Below are 21,176 nucleotides of genomic sequence, written 5' to 3'. Positions count from 1 at the left end.
CTTTGCGTTTCATTGCATTGATAGAAAAGAATCCTATACAACACTAAGACTAGGCCGTTACACTGAACGCGCATGGTAAGAGAACAGGAATTAGGCGACATAGGAAATGTCTCTTTTCATCAACAGTGTCAACTTGCCTGCATACAGTTGATATACATTGATTGTTTATCTGTCATGCAGCATCGCGCTCTTGCACGAGCAATCAGATGTTGTTTAAGTCTTTCAGCTGCACCTATCCAGCTTCCCTTTGTTTCCTGTTTGCTTTTCACTACCATGCAAAATGGTCACAAGGTTTGCTGTTGAATAGATTGATAATTGACATGCAGCGAAAAGCAAACTGGATAAGCATATATTTTAAGCACTCACCAGATTCCAATCCAGGCGCTTCTAGGGGATTAACAGACTGTTGACCATCTCAATATTGCATCCACGAACCCGTGGCAGGCCACAGCATAGCAACATAGTCAGCCAGTATACTCTTCTCTGCTTTGTGTGTTATAACTCAACAAAATCTTCTGAATGGCAACCCAACATCTCATCTGGAATCATCAGAATGTATCTACTTTGGGGCTTATAGAAAAAAAAGAAGTCAAAACAGGGTATCACCAGAAGTCACCACATGAACAACTTCCATTCCTAAAATGATGAAACCGATTTCCGTCCCTGATGTCAATATCTCTCTTGGTGACATGTGACACAAACTTGAAGAAAGTGTGACAGTCACCACATATCCTAAGGTTCTTCATTATCTGTATAGGCATGCCCTGGGGTGTAACAAGAAGGCCATAAGCAACAGCAAGCTTCTCACTGTGATACAGAAGGGAACTCTCCTTCTGCTCTTCATCGATGTCATGGAGAACAAATTCAGTGTCAGGCACATAGCCTGTAGTCCTTAACGAAGTGTACAAATCCTGGAGGGTAGATTCTATCTCTTCAATTTGCTCATGCTGTTTATCCCCAGTGACAAATGAGTACACTTTGTTCCTAATCTGCATCCAGCTACAGCCAGGCTCTTTTGTGACACCTTGTTGTTTCATAATTCTCCGTACCTCCGCAACTTCTACCCACATCCCTAGAGAAGAATATATATTTGATAACATGACATAGTTGCCAGAATTTGATGGCTCAATAGCGAAGAGTTTCTCAGCAGCCCTTCTACTGATTTCCGCATTCTTGTGAATCTTGCATGCCCCAAGAAGAGCACTCCAAATCACTGCATCTGGTTCAATAGGCATATCATATATAAATTGTTCAGCTCCTTGCACATTACCAGTTCGCCCAAGTAGATCCACCATGCACGCATAGTGTTCCAGCAGAGGAGTCAGTCCATAATCCCTGCTCATTGACTTGAAAAATTGCCAACCTTCATCTACCAAACCAGCATGGCTGCATGCATTTAAAAGCCCCACAAAAGTGACCTCATTTGGCAACACCCCTGCAGATTCCATATGTTTATACATCTTGATGGCTTCTCTTCCAAGGCCATGTTGTGCACAACCTGTAATGAAGGAATTCCATGTAAATATGTCCCGTTCCTCCATTGAATCAAAAACCTTATGAGAATCTGCCGAACCACACTTGAAATACATTGACATGAGAGCATTAGCCACTATAAGTTCTGAATCCCTTCCATGTTTGATGGCTACTGTGTGAATTTGTTGCCCAAGCTTAGGAGCACCAAGACTTCCACAAACGCTGAAAAGTATAGTTAATATCGGGGAATTTGGTACCTCATGCTTGTTTAACATTATTTTGAAAAACTCCACTGCCTCATAGCCCCGCTCAGCCTGTGCATATGCAGATATTATCGTAGTCCAAGAGACAACATCCCGACTGAGCATATTGTCAAATATATGTCTTGCATCCTCCAGCATATTATTGTGTACAAGTGCCGAAATAAAGGAGTTCCATGACACAGTGTCTTTCACTCTCATTCGATTAAAGACTTGTCTCACATACTCCATGTTTCCGCACTTGCCATACATAGTAATGAGAGCATTACCAACATAACTATTGAACTGGCAACCGGCCTTAACAGCCAGTGAATGCACTTGTTTTCCTGTCTTGAGAGCTCCAATATTTGAACAAGCAAAGAAGCTACTAGTCAAACTAGATAGGCTAGGTAACATCCCATTCCTATGGAGCGCTTGGAGTAAATCCAAAGCTTCTTGACTCCTTCCATTCTGTGCATACCCTGCAATCATTCCAGCCCAGGATATTGTGTTCCTGAACGGCATCCTATCGAACAGCTCCTTTGCCTCATCAACCATTCCATTCTGCATATACCCAGTAATCATGGCGTTCCAGGACACAACAATAGGATCAGGAATCTGATCAAATAAAATCCTTGCATCAGTAATCCTGCCACATCGAGCTAAGCCTGTGAGCAGTGCGGTCTGGCATGGAATGGACTTTACAGGGTCTCTTTCATAGACAGCAGTAGCAGCATTGATTCGACCACCATGAGATAGTGCAGCGATCATAGTTGACCATGTGTACTCATTCCTCTGTGGCATACCCTCGAAGAATTTAATGGCAGTGTCAAGCGCACTTGCATCCCTGGTATATGCATTTAACATCGACGTCCCAATGACCACATCACTCTCAAAGCCTGTCTTAAGGGCTAGAGGGCGGAGGCCCTCTAGAACACCAAGATCCCGAAGACCCGTCACGGCTAAAAGCACAGACGCGAAGTTTGACTGGTCTGGTGCCACGCCTTCACGGTGCATCATGCGAAAGATGTCCCAAGCCTTGCGATGCTGCTCGATTCTAGCATACCCAGAGATCATCACTGTCCAAGAAACCAAGTTGCGCTCTGGCATTTGCTCAAACAGATGCCATGCATCCACCATCTGCCGGCTGTGGCAATACCCGGTGAGCATCGAGTTCCACGACGTGACATCCCTGCGCGGCATCGCGTCGAACAGCCTGTGCGCCATGGTGATGTCCCCGTTCCGGACATAGCAGCTGACCATGGCGTTCCACGCGATGGTGTTCCGCTCGAGCATTCCGTCGAACACCCTGCGGGCGTCGAGCACGCGGCCGAGGCGGGCATACCCCGACAGCAGGATGGTGCTCGTGCGCACGTTCCCTCCAGAGATGGCGTCGACGAGGGACCTCGCGTCCTCGAGCATCCCACTGTTGCAGTAGGCGGAGATCATGGTGTTCCAGGCGAAGATGCTGCGGTGCGGCATGGCGTCGAACACCTCCCGGGCCTCCCGCAGGCGGCCGAGCCGCGCGAGCTCCTTGATGCGGTCGGTGTGCGCGCTCCTGTCGAGCACCCGGTGGGCGCTCCTCGCGGGGAGCGGCGCCGTGGCTGCGGCGGTGGCGGTGGCCGCGGCGGTGAGGTGGCGGCGGAGGAGCAGGCACCGCGCCATTGGCTTGCTCCATTTGGTGGGGAACAGCATCAAAAAACCGGAAAAACGGCGAATTATGGTGGTGACCTACATTTGGGCCCACATGTCACGGGAAGTTGGGAACAAATGCACCTGTTAAGATGGGAACTGAAAACTGTCTTGGATAACAGGGACACGGATTACTCATTACCCGTCTCCACTTCTGGAAAACGTAGAGTAATTTTGTAGATTCTACTAAGAAAAGCACACCCTCGGGCGTGCTTAGAGGGATGCTTAGTAAAATAAATCAAAAAAAAAATCTTAAACATTTGTCTTATATCTACAACATAGATATGCTAATACTATCAGGACTAAGTTCATGATAAATTTAAGTTCAATTAATCATATTACTTAAGATCTCCCAATTAGATAGACATCTCTCTAATCCTCTAAGTGATCACATGATCCATATCAACTAAACCATGTCCGATCATCACGTGAGATGGAGTAGTTTCAATGGTGAACATCACTATGTTGATCATATCTACTATATGATTCACGCTCGCCCTTTCGGTCTCCGTGTTCCGAGGCCATATCTGTTATATGCTAGGCTCGTCAAGTTTAACCTGAATATTCCGCGTGTGCAACTGTCTTGCATCCGTTGTATTTGAATGTAGAGCCTATCACACCGATCATCACGTGGTGTCTCAGCACGAAGAACTTTCGCAACGGTGCATACTCAAGGAGAACACTTATACTTTGATAATTTAGTGAGGGATCATCTTATAATGCTACCGTCAATCAAAGCAAGATAAGATGTATAAAAGATAAACATCACATGCAATCAATATAAGTGATATCATATGGCCATCATCATCTTGTGCTTGTGATCTTCATCTCCGAAGCACCGTCATGATCACCATCGTCACCGGCGCGACACCTTGATCTCCATCGTAGCATCGTTGTCGTTTCGCCAATCTTATGCTTCTACGACTATCGCTACCGCTTAGTGATAAAGTAAATCATTACAGGGCGATTGCATTGCATACAATAAAGCGACAACCATATGGCTCCTGCCAGTTGCCGATAACTCGGTTACAAAACATGATCATCTCATACAATAAAATTTAGCATCATGTCTTGACCATATCACATCACAACATGCCCTGCAAAAACAAGTTAGACGTCCTCTAGACCTCTACTTTGTTGTTGCAAATTTTACGTGGCTGCTACGGACTTAGCAAGAACCATTCTTACCTACGCATTAAAACCACAACGATAGTTTGTCAAGTTGGTGCTGTTTTAACCTTCGCAAGGACCGGGCGTAGCCACACTTGAACTAAAGTTGGAGAGACTGACACCCGCCAGCCACCTGTGTGCAAAGCACGTCGGTAGAACCAGTCTCGCGTAAGCATACGCGTAATGTCAGTTCGGGCCGCTTCATTCAACAATACCGCCGAACCAAAGTATAACATGCTGGTAAGCAGTATGACTTATATCGCCCACAACTCATTTGTGTTCTACTCGTGCATATGACATCTACGCATAAAACCAGGCTCGGATGCCACTGACAGGGAACGTAGTAATTTCAAAAAAATTCCTACGCACACGCAAGATCATGGTGATGCATAGCAATGAGAGGGGAGAGTGTGTCCACGTACCCTCGTAGACCGAAAGCGGAAGCGTTAGCACAACGCGGTTGATGTAGTCATACGTCTTCACGATCCGACCGATCAAGTACCGAACGCACGACACCTCCGAGTTCTGCACACGTTCAACTCGATGACGTCCCTCAAACTCCGATTCAGCCGACTGTTGAGGGAGAGTTTCGTCAGCACGACGACGTGGTGACGACGATGATGTTCTACCGACGCAGGGCTTCGCCTAAGCACCGCTACGATATGATTGAGGTGGATTATGGTGGAGGGGGACACCGCACACAGTTGGGAGAGATCAACAGATCAACTTGTGTGTCTTGGGATGCCCCCTGCCCCCGTATATAAAGGAGAAAGGGAGGAGGAGGCTGACCCTAGGAGGGGCGCGCCAAGGGAGTAGGATTCCTACTCCTAGTAGGAGTAGGTTTCCTCCTTTCCTAGTCCAACTAGGAGAAGGGGGCAAAGGAGGGGAGTGGAGAAGGAAGGGAGAGGGGGGGCCGCGCCCCAAACCCCTTGTCCAATTCGGACTGGGCTTGGGAGGGGCGCGCGCCACCTCCTGGCTGCTGTCTCTCCTTCCCACTAAGGCTCATTAAGGCCCAATACTACTTCCGTGTATTCCCGTAACTCTCCGATACTCCGAAAAATATCCGAATCACTCGGAACCTTTCCGATGTCCGAATATAGTCGTCCAATATACCGATCTTTACGTCTCGACCATTTTGAGACTCCTCGTCATGTCCCCGATCTCATCTGGGACTCCAAACTACCTTAGGTACATCAAAACACATAAACTCATAATATAACCGTCATCGAACTTTAAGCATGCGGACCTACGGGTTCGAGAACTATGTAGACATGACCGAGACACGTCTCCGGTCAATAACCAATAGCGGAACCTGGATGCTCATATTGGTTCCTACATATTCTACGAAGATCTTTATCGGTCAAACCGCATAACAACACACGTTGTTCCTTTTGTCATCGGTATGTTACTTGTCCGAGATTCGATCGTCGGTATCTCAATACCTAGTTCAATCTCGTTACCAGCAAGTCTCTTTACTCGTTCCGTAATACATCATCCCGCAACTAACTCATTAGTTGCAATGCTTGCAAGGCTTATAGTGATGTGCATTACCGAGTGGGCCCAGAGATACCTTTCCGACAATCGGAGTGACAAATCCTAATCTCGAAATACGCTAACCCAACAAGTACCTTCGGAGACACCTGTAGAGCACCTTTATAATCACCCAGTTACGTTGTGACGTTTGGTGGCACACAAAGTGTTCCTCCGGTAAATGGGAGTTGCATAATCTTATAGTCATAGGAACATGTATAAGTCATGAAGAAAGCAATAGCAACAAACTAAACGATCAAATGCTAAGCTAACGGAATGGGTCAAGTCAATCACATCATTCTCCTAATGATGTGACCCCGTTAATCAAATGACAACTCATGTCTATGGTTAGGAAACATAACCATCTTTGATCAACGAGCTAGTCAAGTAGAGGCATACTAGTGACACTCTGTTTGTCTATGTATTATGTTTCCGGTTAATACAATTCTAGCATGAATAATAAACATTTATCATGATATAAGGAAATAAATAATAACTTTATTATTGCCTAGGGCATATTTCCTTCAATATTTACAGTTCATCCACTTGCAGCTATGGCAATGACCAATATATAACTTGCATTTTCTGATCTTCTTCCTCTACAGGCGTTCTGGTTAGTATTTCCGCAAAAAAAAAAGGTGTTCTGGTTAGTAGCAATGTATAATTTTGTTTAGCTACAGAATACATATTTTTCCTTGGTATAAGCAAATAAGATTGATTACGCCCTTGATATGCATTTCTGACACTAATTACCCCGTCGAGTGGAAATTCGTCTAGAATACCACTTTTAGAAGCTTTGGACCCTTATTTTCTAATGCGTGTCCATTAGGCAAGGTGTGAGGTGACGTCCGGGGTCCAAAAATATCTGAATGATGACGAGGAATGAAACAGATGGAAAAGAGAAGTCTAGACATTACGATCTTTATACATTTTTTTATTAAATCATTGAGGCAACATGCCTATCGTATATAACATAAACAAGCAAAATGCAAAACTGGCATAAAACCGTATTAAAAGTCACCAAAATCTGATATTTCGATAGAAGATTCACTAAATGGGGTAATATGTGTCACAGAATGTACAACTACAGGGTAAAAAGTGGAATTCACTCTTCATTTTAAGACAAGATACACTGTAGAAGGATACACGGAACAATACATATTTGCTCTTTTTCCTGGATGATGCATCATCAATTTTTGTTGTTCTCCAAGTAAAACAAAACCCTGCAATAGAGAGAAGAAAATAACTCATTGTACTTGTCCTCTCCTCACCTGGCGACAGGACCAGTAGTCATGGTTGGAACCCTGCCTAAACGCTCCACCTCAAATACATCATTGCTATGGCTCGTACTAGCAGACTGGTTAGTGGCGTATCGATTATAACTTGAGAATGGGTCGCTGCCACTGGCCATGTAAAACTCAGGATCCGTGCTGCCACCTTTGCAGCGCACAGTCTCGAGCTCGAGGCACTCTTGCAGCTGTACCACCACCTCGGTCATTGTGGGCCGTTGCGCCGGTGTTTGCTCAGTACACTTGAGAGCAATGCCCGCTGCTTTCCACACGCTGTTGATGTCGTGCTCTCCATGCATGCGCGCATCCACCACGCCCTCTATGTTTCCCTGGGAAAGCCGTTCCTGGACCCACTTGGTGATGCTTGAAGGTTCCGGATTATTCAAGATGCGAGGCTGGCCCGTGACTATTTCCAGCAACACTACTCCAAAACTATACACATCAGTCTTATTAGTCAGCTGCAATGTTGTTAGGTACCTATAAAAGTGTGAAAAGCATTGTGAGTTTAACTTGCCAAGAAAAGTTTTGCACATCTCCTATAAATGAATAACGTGTAGGATAACTTCCTAATCGAAAGGATCAGGTCATGATCATCGATCCTAGAAGATAAGGTGCATCATGTAATATATGAATTATGCTACCTTTGGACAACTAAATAAAGTATAGTACTTCTGCTATTAATAAGTGGCAAGATGATATTATAGCATTATAAGCAAGAATTTAGAATGGCGCACTTACTCAGGGGCAATGTAACCATGCGTGCCAACCAACCTGGCTGTGGACACATGGGTATCATCATCGCAATTGAATGCCTTGAGTAGGCCAAAATCCGCAATCTTGGCCTCAAGGTTCGCATTTAGCAAGATGTTTGATGTCTTCACATCCCTATGGATGAGGGGTGGATTGCAGCCCTTGTGTAGATACTCAAGCCCTGCGTGCACAGACATGAGATAATCATCCAACCATTTTTTTGAAGAAGGGCATTTAGTGAAGCATCAAGGTGATACAAAACACAATGAGCATACACCCGGCGTTTGCATAGCTAGGATGGCCACATCCAACACCACACACACACACGCGCGCGCGCGCGCGCAGACACATAGTCTGAGCTTTCTAGCTTCCAAGTGAAATGTCATGAAGAAAAATCTGAATTTAACAGCTTACCTTGTGCGGACTCCTGTGCAATACGAAGTCTCTGTGCCCAGGTTAATGTTGTGTCGTAGTGTCTGCCTGCAAAAAGATCGTCGCATGAATTATATATTTGGTAGATATTCCTACAATTCTCTGGGTCCTTGGGTCTTTTGATATTCTTAATTGACAACATACCAATGTTCTTCAAGTGTGCACACTTGGGCAATTTACATACCTCTCAGATGTTCATGTAGGGCTCCTTCGGACATGTACTCGTACACGAGGGCTAGGTGCTCTCTATCGTTGCAGTAGCCAATCATGGTTACAAGATTTTTGTGATGAATCTTAGCTAACGTCTGAGCCTGAACCAACAAAGATCAATGCATTACCAAATCGAGAAGAAAACTTGCATGATTTCCTACAGCATATACTTGAGCAAATCTTACCTCGACCAGGAACTCTTGTACACCTTGAGCTGATGACTCAGACCGAAGCTTGACAGCCACCTGGGTGCCATTCTCCAAGAATCCATCATAGACTTTACCAAACCCTCCTTGGCCGATCACTCGCTGGAAGTTGTTCGTTATGACCTTTATTTCCTCGTACGTGAATCGCTGATTGTTCAGTTGCAGCGAGCTGTCTTTGTTTCTATTCCAAGAGTGCGACAGGGTAAAGCGCGTCTCATTCTGCGGCTTGATGCTGTTGCTTGCTGTTCCTTAAGAAACCAATCACGCAAACTAAGGTCCCTTAATCATTTCATACTTACATTCAGAGATATAAACTTCTATGTTTCAGGCAAGTCTCTCACCTTGCCTTCTCCTTCGCATGCACATGAGCAACACTAAAAGCAACACAATCACGAGTACTGCAACTATTGGAATAGCAACATAGACAGGAACCATTGAATTGCTCTTCTTCTTTGGAGGCACACATGAATTGCCATTGCTGCAGAGGTCCGGATTGTTATCGTATCTAGCAAAACAAAGAATGAGAAGCTACATCCATATTCTGAACAGCATGCCTACCTTCAGCTAAGAAAGTGAAAACCATGTCGAAATAATTGCAGAAATCCAGATACTAGTGGGGCACTAACCTTAGAGTTAGGAAGCCATCTTGGCTTTTTTTCAGAAGCATGGAAGGAATTTCTCCAGTAAGCCGGTTTCTTGTCAAATCACTGGAAGAATGGAAAAGAAGTCAAGATAGTGTCCTAGTACCTACTATCACTAGATATAGTATTTTCCTGTCAAATACTAAGCGAGAAAATGAAACAAAATAGTGTTGCACGTCAAAACAAATGATGGATATGTATTGGGAGATGAATCTGGAAAATGCTATAATCATATAACGTTAATTCAGGACAAAGATAAAACATCATGAGTCTCCGATATGTATTTATGTCTGATAATCCTCATATGAAGATGTTAGTAAAAACTAAAAACTTAAAGTATCCTGAAAATATATTTTGTTACAAATTCAATCATATAATTTGTTATTCACCCAATTAATTTGAATGCTTTTTCATATGTTAAAAAGTCAAAGTTACAGAAGTTTGGCTGCAACATCAGTTTATACACAGAGGAAATAAGTAGTGGTAAAAAACTAAAAATATGAGAGATTAGTTACTGACAGAAGTGTAAGCGATGACAATTGTGAAAGGGTGTCAGGAATGGAGCCGGTGAGATTGTTGCGAGACAAATCCCTGCCAAGTGCAATTAAGTTCTGTCACTCATTTTGCTTTGTGTGTAGTCACTTGTTGAAATGTCTAGAAAGACAAATATTTAGGAACGGAGAGAGTAGTATGGAATGGTTTGATAATCTCCTTACAGGTATTGTAAACCTTTGAGATCCCCAAAAGAAGACGAGATATTGCCACTCAGACCCATTGAAGACAGATTCCTGCAGTGTATTTATACAACAGTTCAGATAATAATTCCAGAATTTGCTGGACCATTTCTTCACCGAAGATAATTAACTCACAAGCCTTTGACAGTTGGTGGTCCGGAGAGAGCGTAGCCGCAACTCAATCCATCCCACGCAAATTTCCTCGGCGCGCAGGGATCCCCCATCCAGTTCTTCTTCACCCGGTACTTGTCTCTGACCGCCGTGACGGCAGAAACTGTTGCATTTCTCAGTAGCAACACACAAATTAAAGTTATTATAAGCGACCTAAATCAGCTGCTGAAATTCATTTGCTGGCTAGCTAGCTTCATGATCCCATATGTATGTATCTGAAAGTAATAGCCGGTTACCATCCTGAGCGGCCGTGGGTACGCCGGTGGTAGGGAGGACCGAGAAGACCTCGACGGCGTTGATGATCGGCGGGAGCGTCGAGTTCGCGGTGGCGTTCAGCGAGATCTCGTACCGGTCGAAGCCATGGACAGGTTTGCGCTGGAAGACGGCGTCGGTTGCCAGGTACGCCGGCGTCATGACGTGCGGGTACGAGAGCTCGCCGTTGGTGGTGATGTAGAACCCGCGCACGGCGTCCTTCTGCAGCTCCGCGAAGTAGAGCATCCAGGAGTACCCGGGGACGTGGTAGTTGGCGTTCCGCACCGCGTCCCACGAGAAGCGGACGGGGGAGGAGGCGTTGGCGGACGTGACGGCGGTGCGCATCACGGCGGAGGGCACCTCGAAGCTTTCGAGGTTGTCTTCCACGTTCTCGGCCGTTGAGATCTCCAACCACTCGTCCGGATGCGGCTTGGTCCACGGGAGCCATACCCGGTCGTAAGCATCGTCCGGGTACCTGCATGTGCGCCATGGGAAAGTCGTAGCTAGGTTACCCTACGTGCTATTTTTGCAAAGTTAATTAAGATGCATGCATGCTTGATTGAATATATGTTGGACTTTGGAAAATTGTAGTCTGGTCTGCTCATATATTTCCTTACCTCACAGTCTTATTAGTGCCAAAGCTGGACCTGGTGATAAGAACAAGCCCCTGCGTCGCGTTGACTTGCGGGTAGAGCGTCGTCTTGAGGGGTCTTAGGGCCAGGCTGGTGATGAATGGCGTCCCGGAGCCGGTGTTCACGAGACATACCTGCACAGTGCCGCCATAGACGTAGGCGATGACCTCCACGATCAATGGCATGTCGGCGGCAGTGATGTTCACAGTTTTCCAGTAGTTGACTCCGAGATAAATGTCGAAGATGGGCGGACTATCGAGGCCGTCGTAGTTTCCATACATGAAAAAGGCACGGATGAGGTAGTTGGGCCCGGCCGATCCTACAGGGTTGATCGTGTAGCAGTTGCGCACGCCGATGGGGAAGCTGCGCACGGTGTGCCAAGTCCAGCCCATCGTCGGGGTGATGTACTCGGTGGAGATGTTGTGGTTGGTGCCAGTGTTGGTGAAGCCGGCGTCCCCGGTTGCCCGGAGCTTGGTGACGTTGTCCATGTAGCCGGGGGAATTCTCCGGCAGGCCACAGTCTATGGTTATGAAACCTGCACGAGCACGCAACAAGCAGTTACGGAGTTGATTCGTGCATATATGGCGAGTGGCCTAGTGAGTGTTCTGTCCGGCCGGGAAGTGAAAATGTGTACAACTCAACAAAAGCGAGAGAATAAGGAACTCACTGGCTAACTTGTCGACCTGGCCATGGACCTGAAGAACGCCGGCGAGGCCAAGAAGAAGCACTAACTGTAGCAGCCACCGGGCCACCATTGTTCTTTCTTGCTCTCGGTGATGGTCGTCCCAACTGATCAATGGCACATGTGCCAGCAGCTAGTTACACTAGCTAGAACTTAGCAAGTCGGGAAGTTCATTGGGATAGACACCATCGAGCATATAGTAGCGTAAGTCGTCTACCGCTGGGCGGATTAGTTGGGAGTGGGAGATTGGTTATTCTAACACCACATGGTAATGACTAATGAGCTCATTTGAGAAGTTTGCCCACTTAATGAGTTCATATGGGAAGCTTAACCAGTTGAGGCATATCACATGGGTTATGAGTTGACTTGCATACGCCCAGCTCGGGAGGATCAGCTGACTGCAGACTTTTTCCTGACAAGTTCATTTGATTTCTATGGAATAGGGGTGTGCGTAGATGATCACGGTGGACATGTCGTGCCAGTGATTATTTCCGTTGAGCAATTAATGAAAAGGGGGTGCCAGGTTGGGGAAAGACAAGGTCATGCCAGTGATTGATTTGCGTGAGTATAGTGCACTATATGATTTGACATGACATTCCGCGACAACTGCCGGAAGATGTTTGGCAGGTACGCGGTACACCCACCATAGCCTTGCGGTGTTATGGTTGAGCCTAATAGCTAGATCAACCGTAACACCGCGAGGCTACCATGGGCGTATACGCTGCACTTGGTGATGTGCATACTTGCCTCTTCTGGATCGATCGGTGGCTCGACGGGCACTCAATCGTGCCATGTGTGTTTGCCCTTGTTTCGCATCGTCGCCGCAAGGCTTGCTCCATTGCTAACAGGCTGGTTGATTGCTTGCGGATACAGAACATTCATGCCGTGCTTGGTCCTACTTTCACAGTTGAATACATTGAGCTCTGGTGTCGTCTTTGTTCTGTTCAGCTGTCTCCTGTCCTAGATAGTCCACAATTACTGGCACAACTCTACGTCTAGTTTGGAGAGGCTGAGATTCAACTCAGAAGACAAAGTCTCCCCTATTCTTCCCGAGGTAGCATCTATCAAACTTCTCCCAATCACTTGTGGTAGATCTTCAAGGTCATCTCCAGGACCTTTACACACATGTTCTTCGATAGTCCGCAATTACTCTTTAATGCTCTAAACAGACACCTAACACTCTAGTGGATGCACAGTCCACAAGAGTAATAGGTTATTTTATAAGCTTTGACTAGTTAATCAGTGATGCTCAATCACTTAATAGTTTTTAGGCTCTGGTTTTTTTCCTCTGTTAGGATTCTCACAATCCCTTCAAGATGATGAATTGCTCAGACATACTCTTGTGAATTCTCTTATGGAGCAACCAACCATCGAAGGTTGAAGTATGGTGGCTATTGATAGTCGGGATCAATCTCGACGGATGATACGACCATTGGAGGCATTGGCCAACCAACATACATGCAACATGTGGCGAAATGATCGGATTTCAAAATGCAAACGATAGATTGTCTTGCAGAACAAGTCATTTGACTCTTTTGCGAGGACTTTCACTTACGATGTCTCGAAGAACATCATCACAGACACCTAAGAGAAGCAAAAACGCATCAAAGAGATGTCAAAGTCTTCACTCAAAGAAATAGGTTTGGATTGACCACACACCAAACACCTAAATCTTAACTTTCACTTAGACCCCCCCTCCCCCCCTTAATATACGGTTTTCCGTATGACTTAAAAGAAGAAGTAACTAGAAAATCAAAGTCTTCACTACGCTTCATATTCCTCGCAGCGAGCTGATTGTTCCTCGAACTGGTATTCCGAAGATATTCATTATTACCACAATTTTTAGGGGTCATAACTCTCATGTTAAACCAAATCCTCAGGGACTTCTACCTGTGTATACTCACACATTAGTTCCATAATTGTTTGGTCATTAATCATCCAAAACCCACTAGGGGGCACTATATGCACTTACATTATGAAAACATATATGATTCAGATATGATATTATATTACTCGGTCCCTACCTAGTAATAAGGATTAAGCATAGCAAAGTCATGGAAACATTAGGTCAAGAACAATCATCATACCAGGGATCAGAACCCTGAACATCTAGACACTACTACATGACTGACATCACTCAGTTATCATCCATCTCATATGCCTATAACGGATTACACATGGATGGGGGAAACATGATGTAGGTGATGGAGAAGAGTGTGATGGTGTTGATGGTGATGACAGTCCCATCTCAGAGAAGAAATTAGACTTCAGAAAGGCCAAGAAATGAAGGTCAACGACGACGGTGGACATGCAAGTCAAGAAAATTAAAATCTACCAAAATACCCTTGTCATCTTTAGGACATATGGTCTAAGCCAGAAGATGGGAGCTAGGGGGCATTTGGGACCCACACGCCTTAGGGTTACGGTGCATCCAGATGGTGTGTGGGCCCCATGGTCGGCCCAAGTGACCTCCTTCGGGCGACTTTCCTCTTCTGCGTCAAAATTCCCGGCATCTTTTTCTTGCACTTTTTGGGTGAAGTTTTAATACATGCCATGTAAATGACAACATATGCACTTATGCTAAAATGGCATTAGTTCGAGATATATTATTCAATAAGGACAAGTTCATAGGAGAAGCCTTAAGAAAATTGGTCCAATAGATAGCTAGATTTTGGATCCATCATCTACTCGGTTGGAGCATATATCCAATGCGTTTTTTACCAAGCATAGATGGCAATTTAGTCCACGGATTGGTCTTCCATCACCCTAGGTTTTTCTTTTCTTCCTTTCTCAAACCATGTCGCCTTTTTCCATCTATTTTGTATGTGTTGGACTATGTGCATCTAGTTATGCATAAGCCAGGTTTGCAGTCAATACAATTATGTCACCTTGACGAAAACAATTGAGTGAAATTACCATCGGGAAAAAATCTCATAGTTTCTCCATAAATTAACATTTACATGTTGGTAATTTGAATAATGTTTTCGTCACCAAGTGTGGGGTGATGTGCATTTAGGGCTCGAATATCTGCACACAAATCCCGTGGCTCAACCTTCATGCACCGGAACATGAAGGTGTCTCACATATTCTACTGAATGATAACTTCGAGGCCAATGTCGTTGATTTTGGGTTGCTCAAGACTTTCAATCAAGACAGTGATACCCATGCATCCACAATCACGCTAGTTGGCACACACAGGCAACTTGCCCCCGAGTACATGCCACCATACCATCTTCTAGATTCTTTTTCTTATCATTCTGAGTGTATGAATAAATTCCATTTGACCAACCATATTGTGAAGGTATGACATATATCTTGTATTAGTTTGTTTGTAGGTACATAGCGGCCCTGAAACTGAGCAAGGAGAGTGACATGTATATCTTTAGCACTGTGCCATTGGAGGTGATAATGGGGCAGCCTTTCCATCCTATGATGTCCGGAACCACCAATATTGTTTAATGGGAACGCCAGTGGCTTGGTAACATCAAATACATGGTGGACTTGCGCATGCGATGATAAAATGATATCAATAACATGTGGAAGGTCGATGATGTCGCGCTTAAAATGAACCATGCAAACTTTTGCCTGTTCAGCTCAAGATGATCAATGTAGTGTAGCCGCAAGACTGTCGTCATCTAGAGGAGCAACAATGCAATTAAGCCTGTGCCGTGGCGCATAGTTTTGCAAGGGTATGTCGTGTGATGAAAATGCCATTGTTCACCATATAGTATAATCACATGGAACAACTTCTTTTGAAGATTTACAACTATCTTCTTTGACATTGAAATGACATATACACAAATATATGCATTTTATATAGAAAACAACTCCAATTTTCTATTAATTGCTAAAGAAGTCGCCGGGAAGGATTCTGACTAATGTTTTGACTAACGGTACAACCAATAACTAGAACATGTCTAATGGAAAAAAGTTTTAAAAACAGCTTTTGCAAACTTTCTGTGTTAAAATGAAGATCTGGTCCGTCTCAATGGTGAAAAATATCTAGTACGATTGAATAATACATGGAGGGTTTATCATGCAGCAGAAGTGAATGACCATTGACCATGGTTGGCTCCCTCCAAAAATAAATTAATGTTGATCATCTCAAATAAATTGGTGCCATGGGTTACATTAGGTGATCACGGTCACCATTGCAATTGGCTGTCATGTAGAAGCTACCCTTAGGGTTTTATCTGGTGTGGTCTTCACCCTCTAGATCGAGGCAATATTGTAACTGGGCCGCCACATTAGTCATTGTTGGACGCTGCGCTGGAGCATGGTCAGTGCACTTGAGTGCGAGATCTAGGGCCTTCCACACACCATTGATGTTGTAGTCACATTGCATGCGTGTGTCGACCACTTCCTCAATGTTGCCTCCTTTGAGGTGTAGTCGTGTCCAGTGGATGACCTCATCAGATTGTTGGATGGCTGGACGCCCTGTGATCACCTCTAGTAGTACGATGCCGAAGCTATACACATCACTTTTTTCATTCAGTTGTAGGGCTATTGCGTACCTGCATGATTGAGATGCATTTGCATTACAGATGACATGTACTTGTAGGCCACTAAAAGATGGTAATAAGCTAGGTTTTTATTTACTCAGGTGCAAGGTAGCCTCTTGTGCCAATAACCCGCGCCATGGATACGTGGGTATCATCGTCGTGATTGAAGGCCTTCATCAAGCCAAAGTCAGCAACTTTGGCCTCAAGATTTGCATTCAGTAGGATGTTTGATGTCTTCACATCACGATGCACGAAGGGTGGGCTGCACGCCTTGTGTATATAGTCGAGCCCTGCATGCACACCATATTGTCGATAGTGACATAACAAATCACACATTAACATATGTAAGGTTCTAATGAAACATAGATATTAGTAGCAGTATGAATAATGACCCAAATCCCAAATTAGAAGAAAATATATACCTTTTGCAGATTCTAGTGCAATACGGAGCCTCTGCCTCCAGGCTAAGGGTACAACATTGCTGTCTTTCCCTGCAAAAGTGCGACTAACTTTAGTATTGTGTAACTTGACATAGAGATTCCTAATGCTCTTTTTTTGGAAATTGTCCTAATGCTCTTCCCAAAGATGGACTAGCACACCTCTGAGTTTATCTTCGAGGTTTCCTTCAGACATATGCTCGTAGACAAGTGCCAAATACTTTCCATCTTTGCAGTAACCAATTAAGGAGATAAGATTCTTGTGATGAATCTTCGTCAATGTCTGAGCCTAAGCAAGGAGAAGAAATATGTGTCATAGTTTTTAAAAAAATCTGCATATGTACTATGCTCTAATTATACTTGACCAACATTAATTACCTCTATCGAGAACTCTTTAAATCCTTGACTGGAAGACTGAGACAACAACTTGACTGCAACGTGAGTACCATCATGCAAGAAGCCGTCATAAACAGTGCCGAACCCACCTTGGTCGAGCTCTACTTTGAAGTTGTCTGTTATGACCTTCAGCTCCTTACACGTGAACTAGTGGTTTCCAAGTTCGTGTTGTCCATGTCACTACTAGGAAAAAGGCTATAGATGGAAATGACACTAATGGCGCACCAGACATGTGGTGCGCTCTTACTATATACTAATGGCGCACCATCTGTTGGTGCGCCATTAGTGTGGAAGACACTAATGGCGCACCAGGCACACGGTGCGCCACTAGTAACAAAATGTTTTTTTTTCATTTTTTCAAATATACTAATGGCGCATCCGGGCAGAGTGCGCCATTAGTAGTTAGAACTACTAATGGCGCACCAGCCATAGAGTGCGCCACTACTGTATTTTTTTTCTTTTTTGTAAAACTACTAATGGCGCACCGTTGCATAGTGCGCCATTACTAGTTTAAACTAGTAATGGCGCACTGTGCGACGGTGCGCCATTAGTATAAAAATTATTATTTTTTACTTTTTTTTTTTGCAAAACTACTAATGTCGCATGTCTGTGTGGTGCGCCATTAGTATGTTGGGTTACTAATGGCGCATGTCTGTGTGGTGCGCCATTAATATGTTGGGTTACTAATGGTGCATGTCTCTGTGGTGCGCCATTAGTAACCTGGGACCAGCTAGATATTTTTGGACAAACACACCTACACACTCACTTTCCCCACTTCATTCCCCCCACCTCCTTCTCTAAGCTTGTCGTCTGCCTCCTCCTCCTCACCTCATTTGCACCATAGATTCATCAAAATTAAGTGTTGAAATTACCTTTTTTTGATAGGTAAGTAAGGGGAAAGCTATCTTCATGTTGTAGATCTACTTTTTTCTCCCTAGCTCGCTCCAACAACGTGCACATGCACTTTTTGTGGCCTAGCTAGATCTATGTATGTTTGTGGTGTTGCATATGTTTGTGGTGTTGCATATATGTTTGTGTTTGCAGGTACCGATATTTGAAATGTGATAGTTGCCAATATTTTGCCGGAATGTTGATTCATTTCCGTTTCGGCGAGAATTTTGGCACTATGCATTCTTTTTGGTCCTATTTTTAGGGAAAGTCATGCCAAATTTTTTCTTGGTTCTAAAATATCGTTTTGCTCTACCCCGCAGGTGACCATGGTCCGCACGATGACCGAAGGCATCGTGAATAGGTTTTTGAGCTCCGCGAAGGCCGAGATGCTTCAAAAGAACGAGACGGAGATAAGATGTCCGTGTCGAAGATGCAAGCTGAAGAGCCTTATTGTGGACCCGGATTTCGGGCAGGTGCGGGACCACCTGCTCTTGCGTAGTTTCATGGATGGCTATCGGTGGCAAGGTGACGAAGATGACTATGAAGTCGTCCATGGGGGCCGGTCAAGAAATGAGGAAGGATAGCAAGACAACCACCGCGGCTCGGGCGGGCGAGAAGACGAAGAATCTCCAGGACATGATCACGACGGTGATGCTGTACACAGTCATCATGTAGAAGATGCCGGACATGATGATGAGGAAGATGCTGTTGGAAATATGCCCTAGAGGCAATAATAAAAGGATTATTATTATATTTCCTTGTTCATGATAATTGTCTTTTATTCATGCTATAATTGTGTTATCCGGAAATCGTAATACATGTGTGAATGATAGACACCAACATGTCCCTAGTAAGCCTCTAGTTGACTAGCTCGTTGATCAACAGATAGTCATGGTTTCCTGACTATGGACATTGGATGTCATTGATAACGAGATCACATCATTAGGAGAATGATGTGATGGACAAGACCCAATCCTAAACATAGCATAAGATCGTATAGTTCGTTTGCTAGAGTTTTTCCAATGTCAAGTATCCTTTCCTTAGACCATGAGATCGTGTAACTCCCGGATACCGTAGGAGTGCTTTGGGTATACCAAACGTCACAACGTAACTGGGTGACTATAAAGGTATACTACGGGTATCTCCGAAAGTGTCTGTTGGGTTGACACGGATCAAGACTGGGATTTGTCACTTCGTATGACGGAGAGGTATCACTGGGCCCACTCGGTAATGCATCATCATAATGAGCTCAAAGTGACCAAGTGTCTGGTCACGGGATCATGCATTACGGTACGAGTAAAGTGACTTGCCGGTAACGAGATTGAACGAGGTATTGGGATACCGACGATCAGATCTCGGGCAAGTAACATACCGATTGACAAAGGGAATTGTATACGGGGTTGCTTGAATCCTCGACATCGTGGTTCATCTGATGAGATCATCGAGGAGCATGTGGGAACCAACATGGGTATCTAGATCCCGCTGTTGGTTATTGACCGGAGAGCGATCTCGGTCATGTCTACATGTCTCCCGAACCCGTAGGGTCTACACACTGAAGGTTCGGTGACGCTAGGGTTGTAGGGATATGTATATGCAGTAACCCGAATGTTGTTCGGAGTCCTGGATGAGATCCCGGACGTCACGAGGAGTTCCGGAATGGTCCGGAGGTAAAGAATTATATATAGGAAGTGCTATTTCGGGCATCGGGACAAGTTTCGGGGTCACCGGTATTGTACCGGGACCACCGGAAGGGTCCCGGGGGTCCACCGGGTGGGGCCACCTGCCCCGGGGGCCACATGGGATGTAGGGGGTGCGCCTTGGCCTATATGGGCCAAGGGCACCAGCCCCAAGAGGCCATTGCGCCTAGGTTTTCAAGAAGGGAAGAGTCCCAAAGGGGGAAGGCACCTCGTAGGTGCCTTGGGGAGGAGGGATTCCTCCCTTGGCCGCACCCCCCTAGGAGATTGGATCTACTAGGGCTGCCCCCCCCCTTGGACTCCCTATATATAGTGGGGAAAGGAGGGCCTCTCATACCCTTGCCTTTGGTGCCTCCCTCTCCCTCTCCAACACCTCCTCCTCCATAGTGCTTGGCGAAGCCCTGCCGGAGTACTGCAGCTCCATCACCACCACGCCGTCATGCTGCTGCTGGAGCCATCTTCCTCAACTTCTCCTTCCCCCTTGCTGGATCAAGAAGAAGGAGACGTCACGCTGACCGTATGTGTGTTGAACGCGGAGGTGCCGTCCGTTCGGCGCTAGGATCTCCGGTGATTTGGATCACGTCGAGTACGCCTTCCTCATCCCCGTTCTTTGAACGCTTCCGCACGTGATCTACAAAGGTATGTAGATGCAATCCGATCACTCGTTGCTAGATGAACTCCTAGATGGATCTTGGTGAAACCGTAGGAAAATTTTTGTTTTCTGCAACGTTCCCCAACAGTGGCATCATGAGCTAGGTCTATGCGTAGTTCTCTTGCACGAGTAGAACACAATTTGTTGTGGGCGTTGATGTTGTCAACTTTCTTGCCGCTACTAGTCTTATCTTGCTTCAACGGTATTGTGGGATGAAGCGGCCCGGACCAACCTTACACGTACGCTTACGTGAGACTGGTTCCACCAACTAACATGCACTAGTTGCATAAGGTGGCTGGCGGGTGTCTGTCTCTCCCACTTTAGTTGGAGCGGATTCGATGAAAAGGGTCCTTATGAAGGGTAAATAGAAGTTGACAAATCATGTTGTGGCTTTCACGTAGGTAAGAAAACATTCTTGCTAGAACCCTACTTCAGCCACGTAAAACATGCAACAACAATTAGAGGACGTCTAACTTGTTTTTGCAGCAAGTGCTTTGTGAT

General features: G+C 45.2%; 2 protein-coding genes across 3 annotated transcripts; both read right to left on the bottom strand.

Moving 5' to 3' along the window:
• Positions 1-3: 3 nt before the first annotated feature.
• Positions 4-3,408, bottom strand: LOC119287689 (pentatricopeptide repeat-containing protein At2g03880, mitochondrial-like). The gene is made up of 2 exons (XM_037567287.1): positions 367-3,408; positions 4-268 (listed from the first exon to the last, which is right to left on the bottom strand). Exon 1 carries the CDS (start codon positions 3,405-3,407, stop codon positions 603-605), a length of 2,805 nt encoding a protein of 934 aa, XP_037423184.1. The 5' UTR covers position 3,408; the 3' UTR covers positions 4-268; positions 367-602.
• A 3,720-nt stretch (positions 3,409-7,128) lies between these two features.
• Positions 7,129-12,183, bottom strand: LOC119287675 (putative leucine-rich repeat receptor-like protein kinase At2g19210). 2 transcript variants are annotated; one of them, XM_037567267.1, is made up of 13 exons: positions 12,089-12,183; positions 11,407-11,956; positions 10,774-11,264; positions 10,502-10,640; positions 10,349-10,420; positions 10,152-10,223; positions 9,618-9,698; positions 9,333-9,496; positions 8,971-9,239; positions 8,760-8,886; positions 8,558-8,623; positions 8,132-8,324; positions 7,129-7,870 (listed from the first exon to the last, which is right to left on the bottom strand). In XM_037567267.1, exons 1-13 carry the CDS (start codon positions 12,174-12,176, stop codon positions 7,372-7,374), a joined length of 2,811 nt encoding a protein of 936 aa, XP_037423164.1. In that variant the 5' UTR covers positions 12,177-12,183; the 3' UTR covers positions 7,129-7,371. The 2 variants fall into 2 exon arrangements, with proteins under 2 accessions (XP_037423164.1, XP_037423171.1); XM_037567274.1 differs by having other exon boundaries at positions 8,971-9,233.
• Between the last annotated feature and the right edge of the window lie 8,993 nt (positions 12,184-21,176).

This window comes from Triticum dicoccoides, chromosome 1A (assembly GCF_002162155.2).
Source record: "Triticum dicoccoides isolate Atlit2015 ecotype Zavitan chromosome 1A, WEW_v2.0, whole genome shotgun sequence".
Classification (NCBI taxonomy): Eukaryota; Viridiplantae; Streptophyta; class Magnoliopsida; order Poales; family Poaceae; genus Triticum; species Triticum dicoccoides.
Note: the sequence above shows the minus strand (reverse complement) of the source record. Positions and strands in the feature narration are given on the sequence as shown.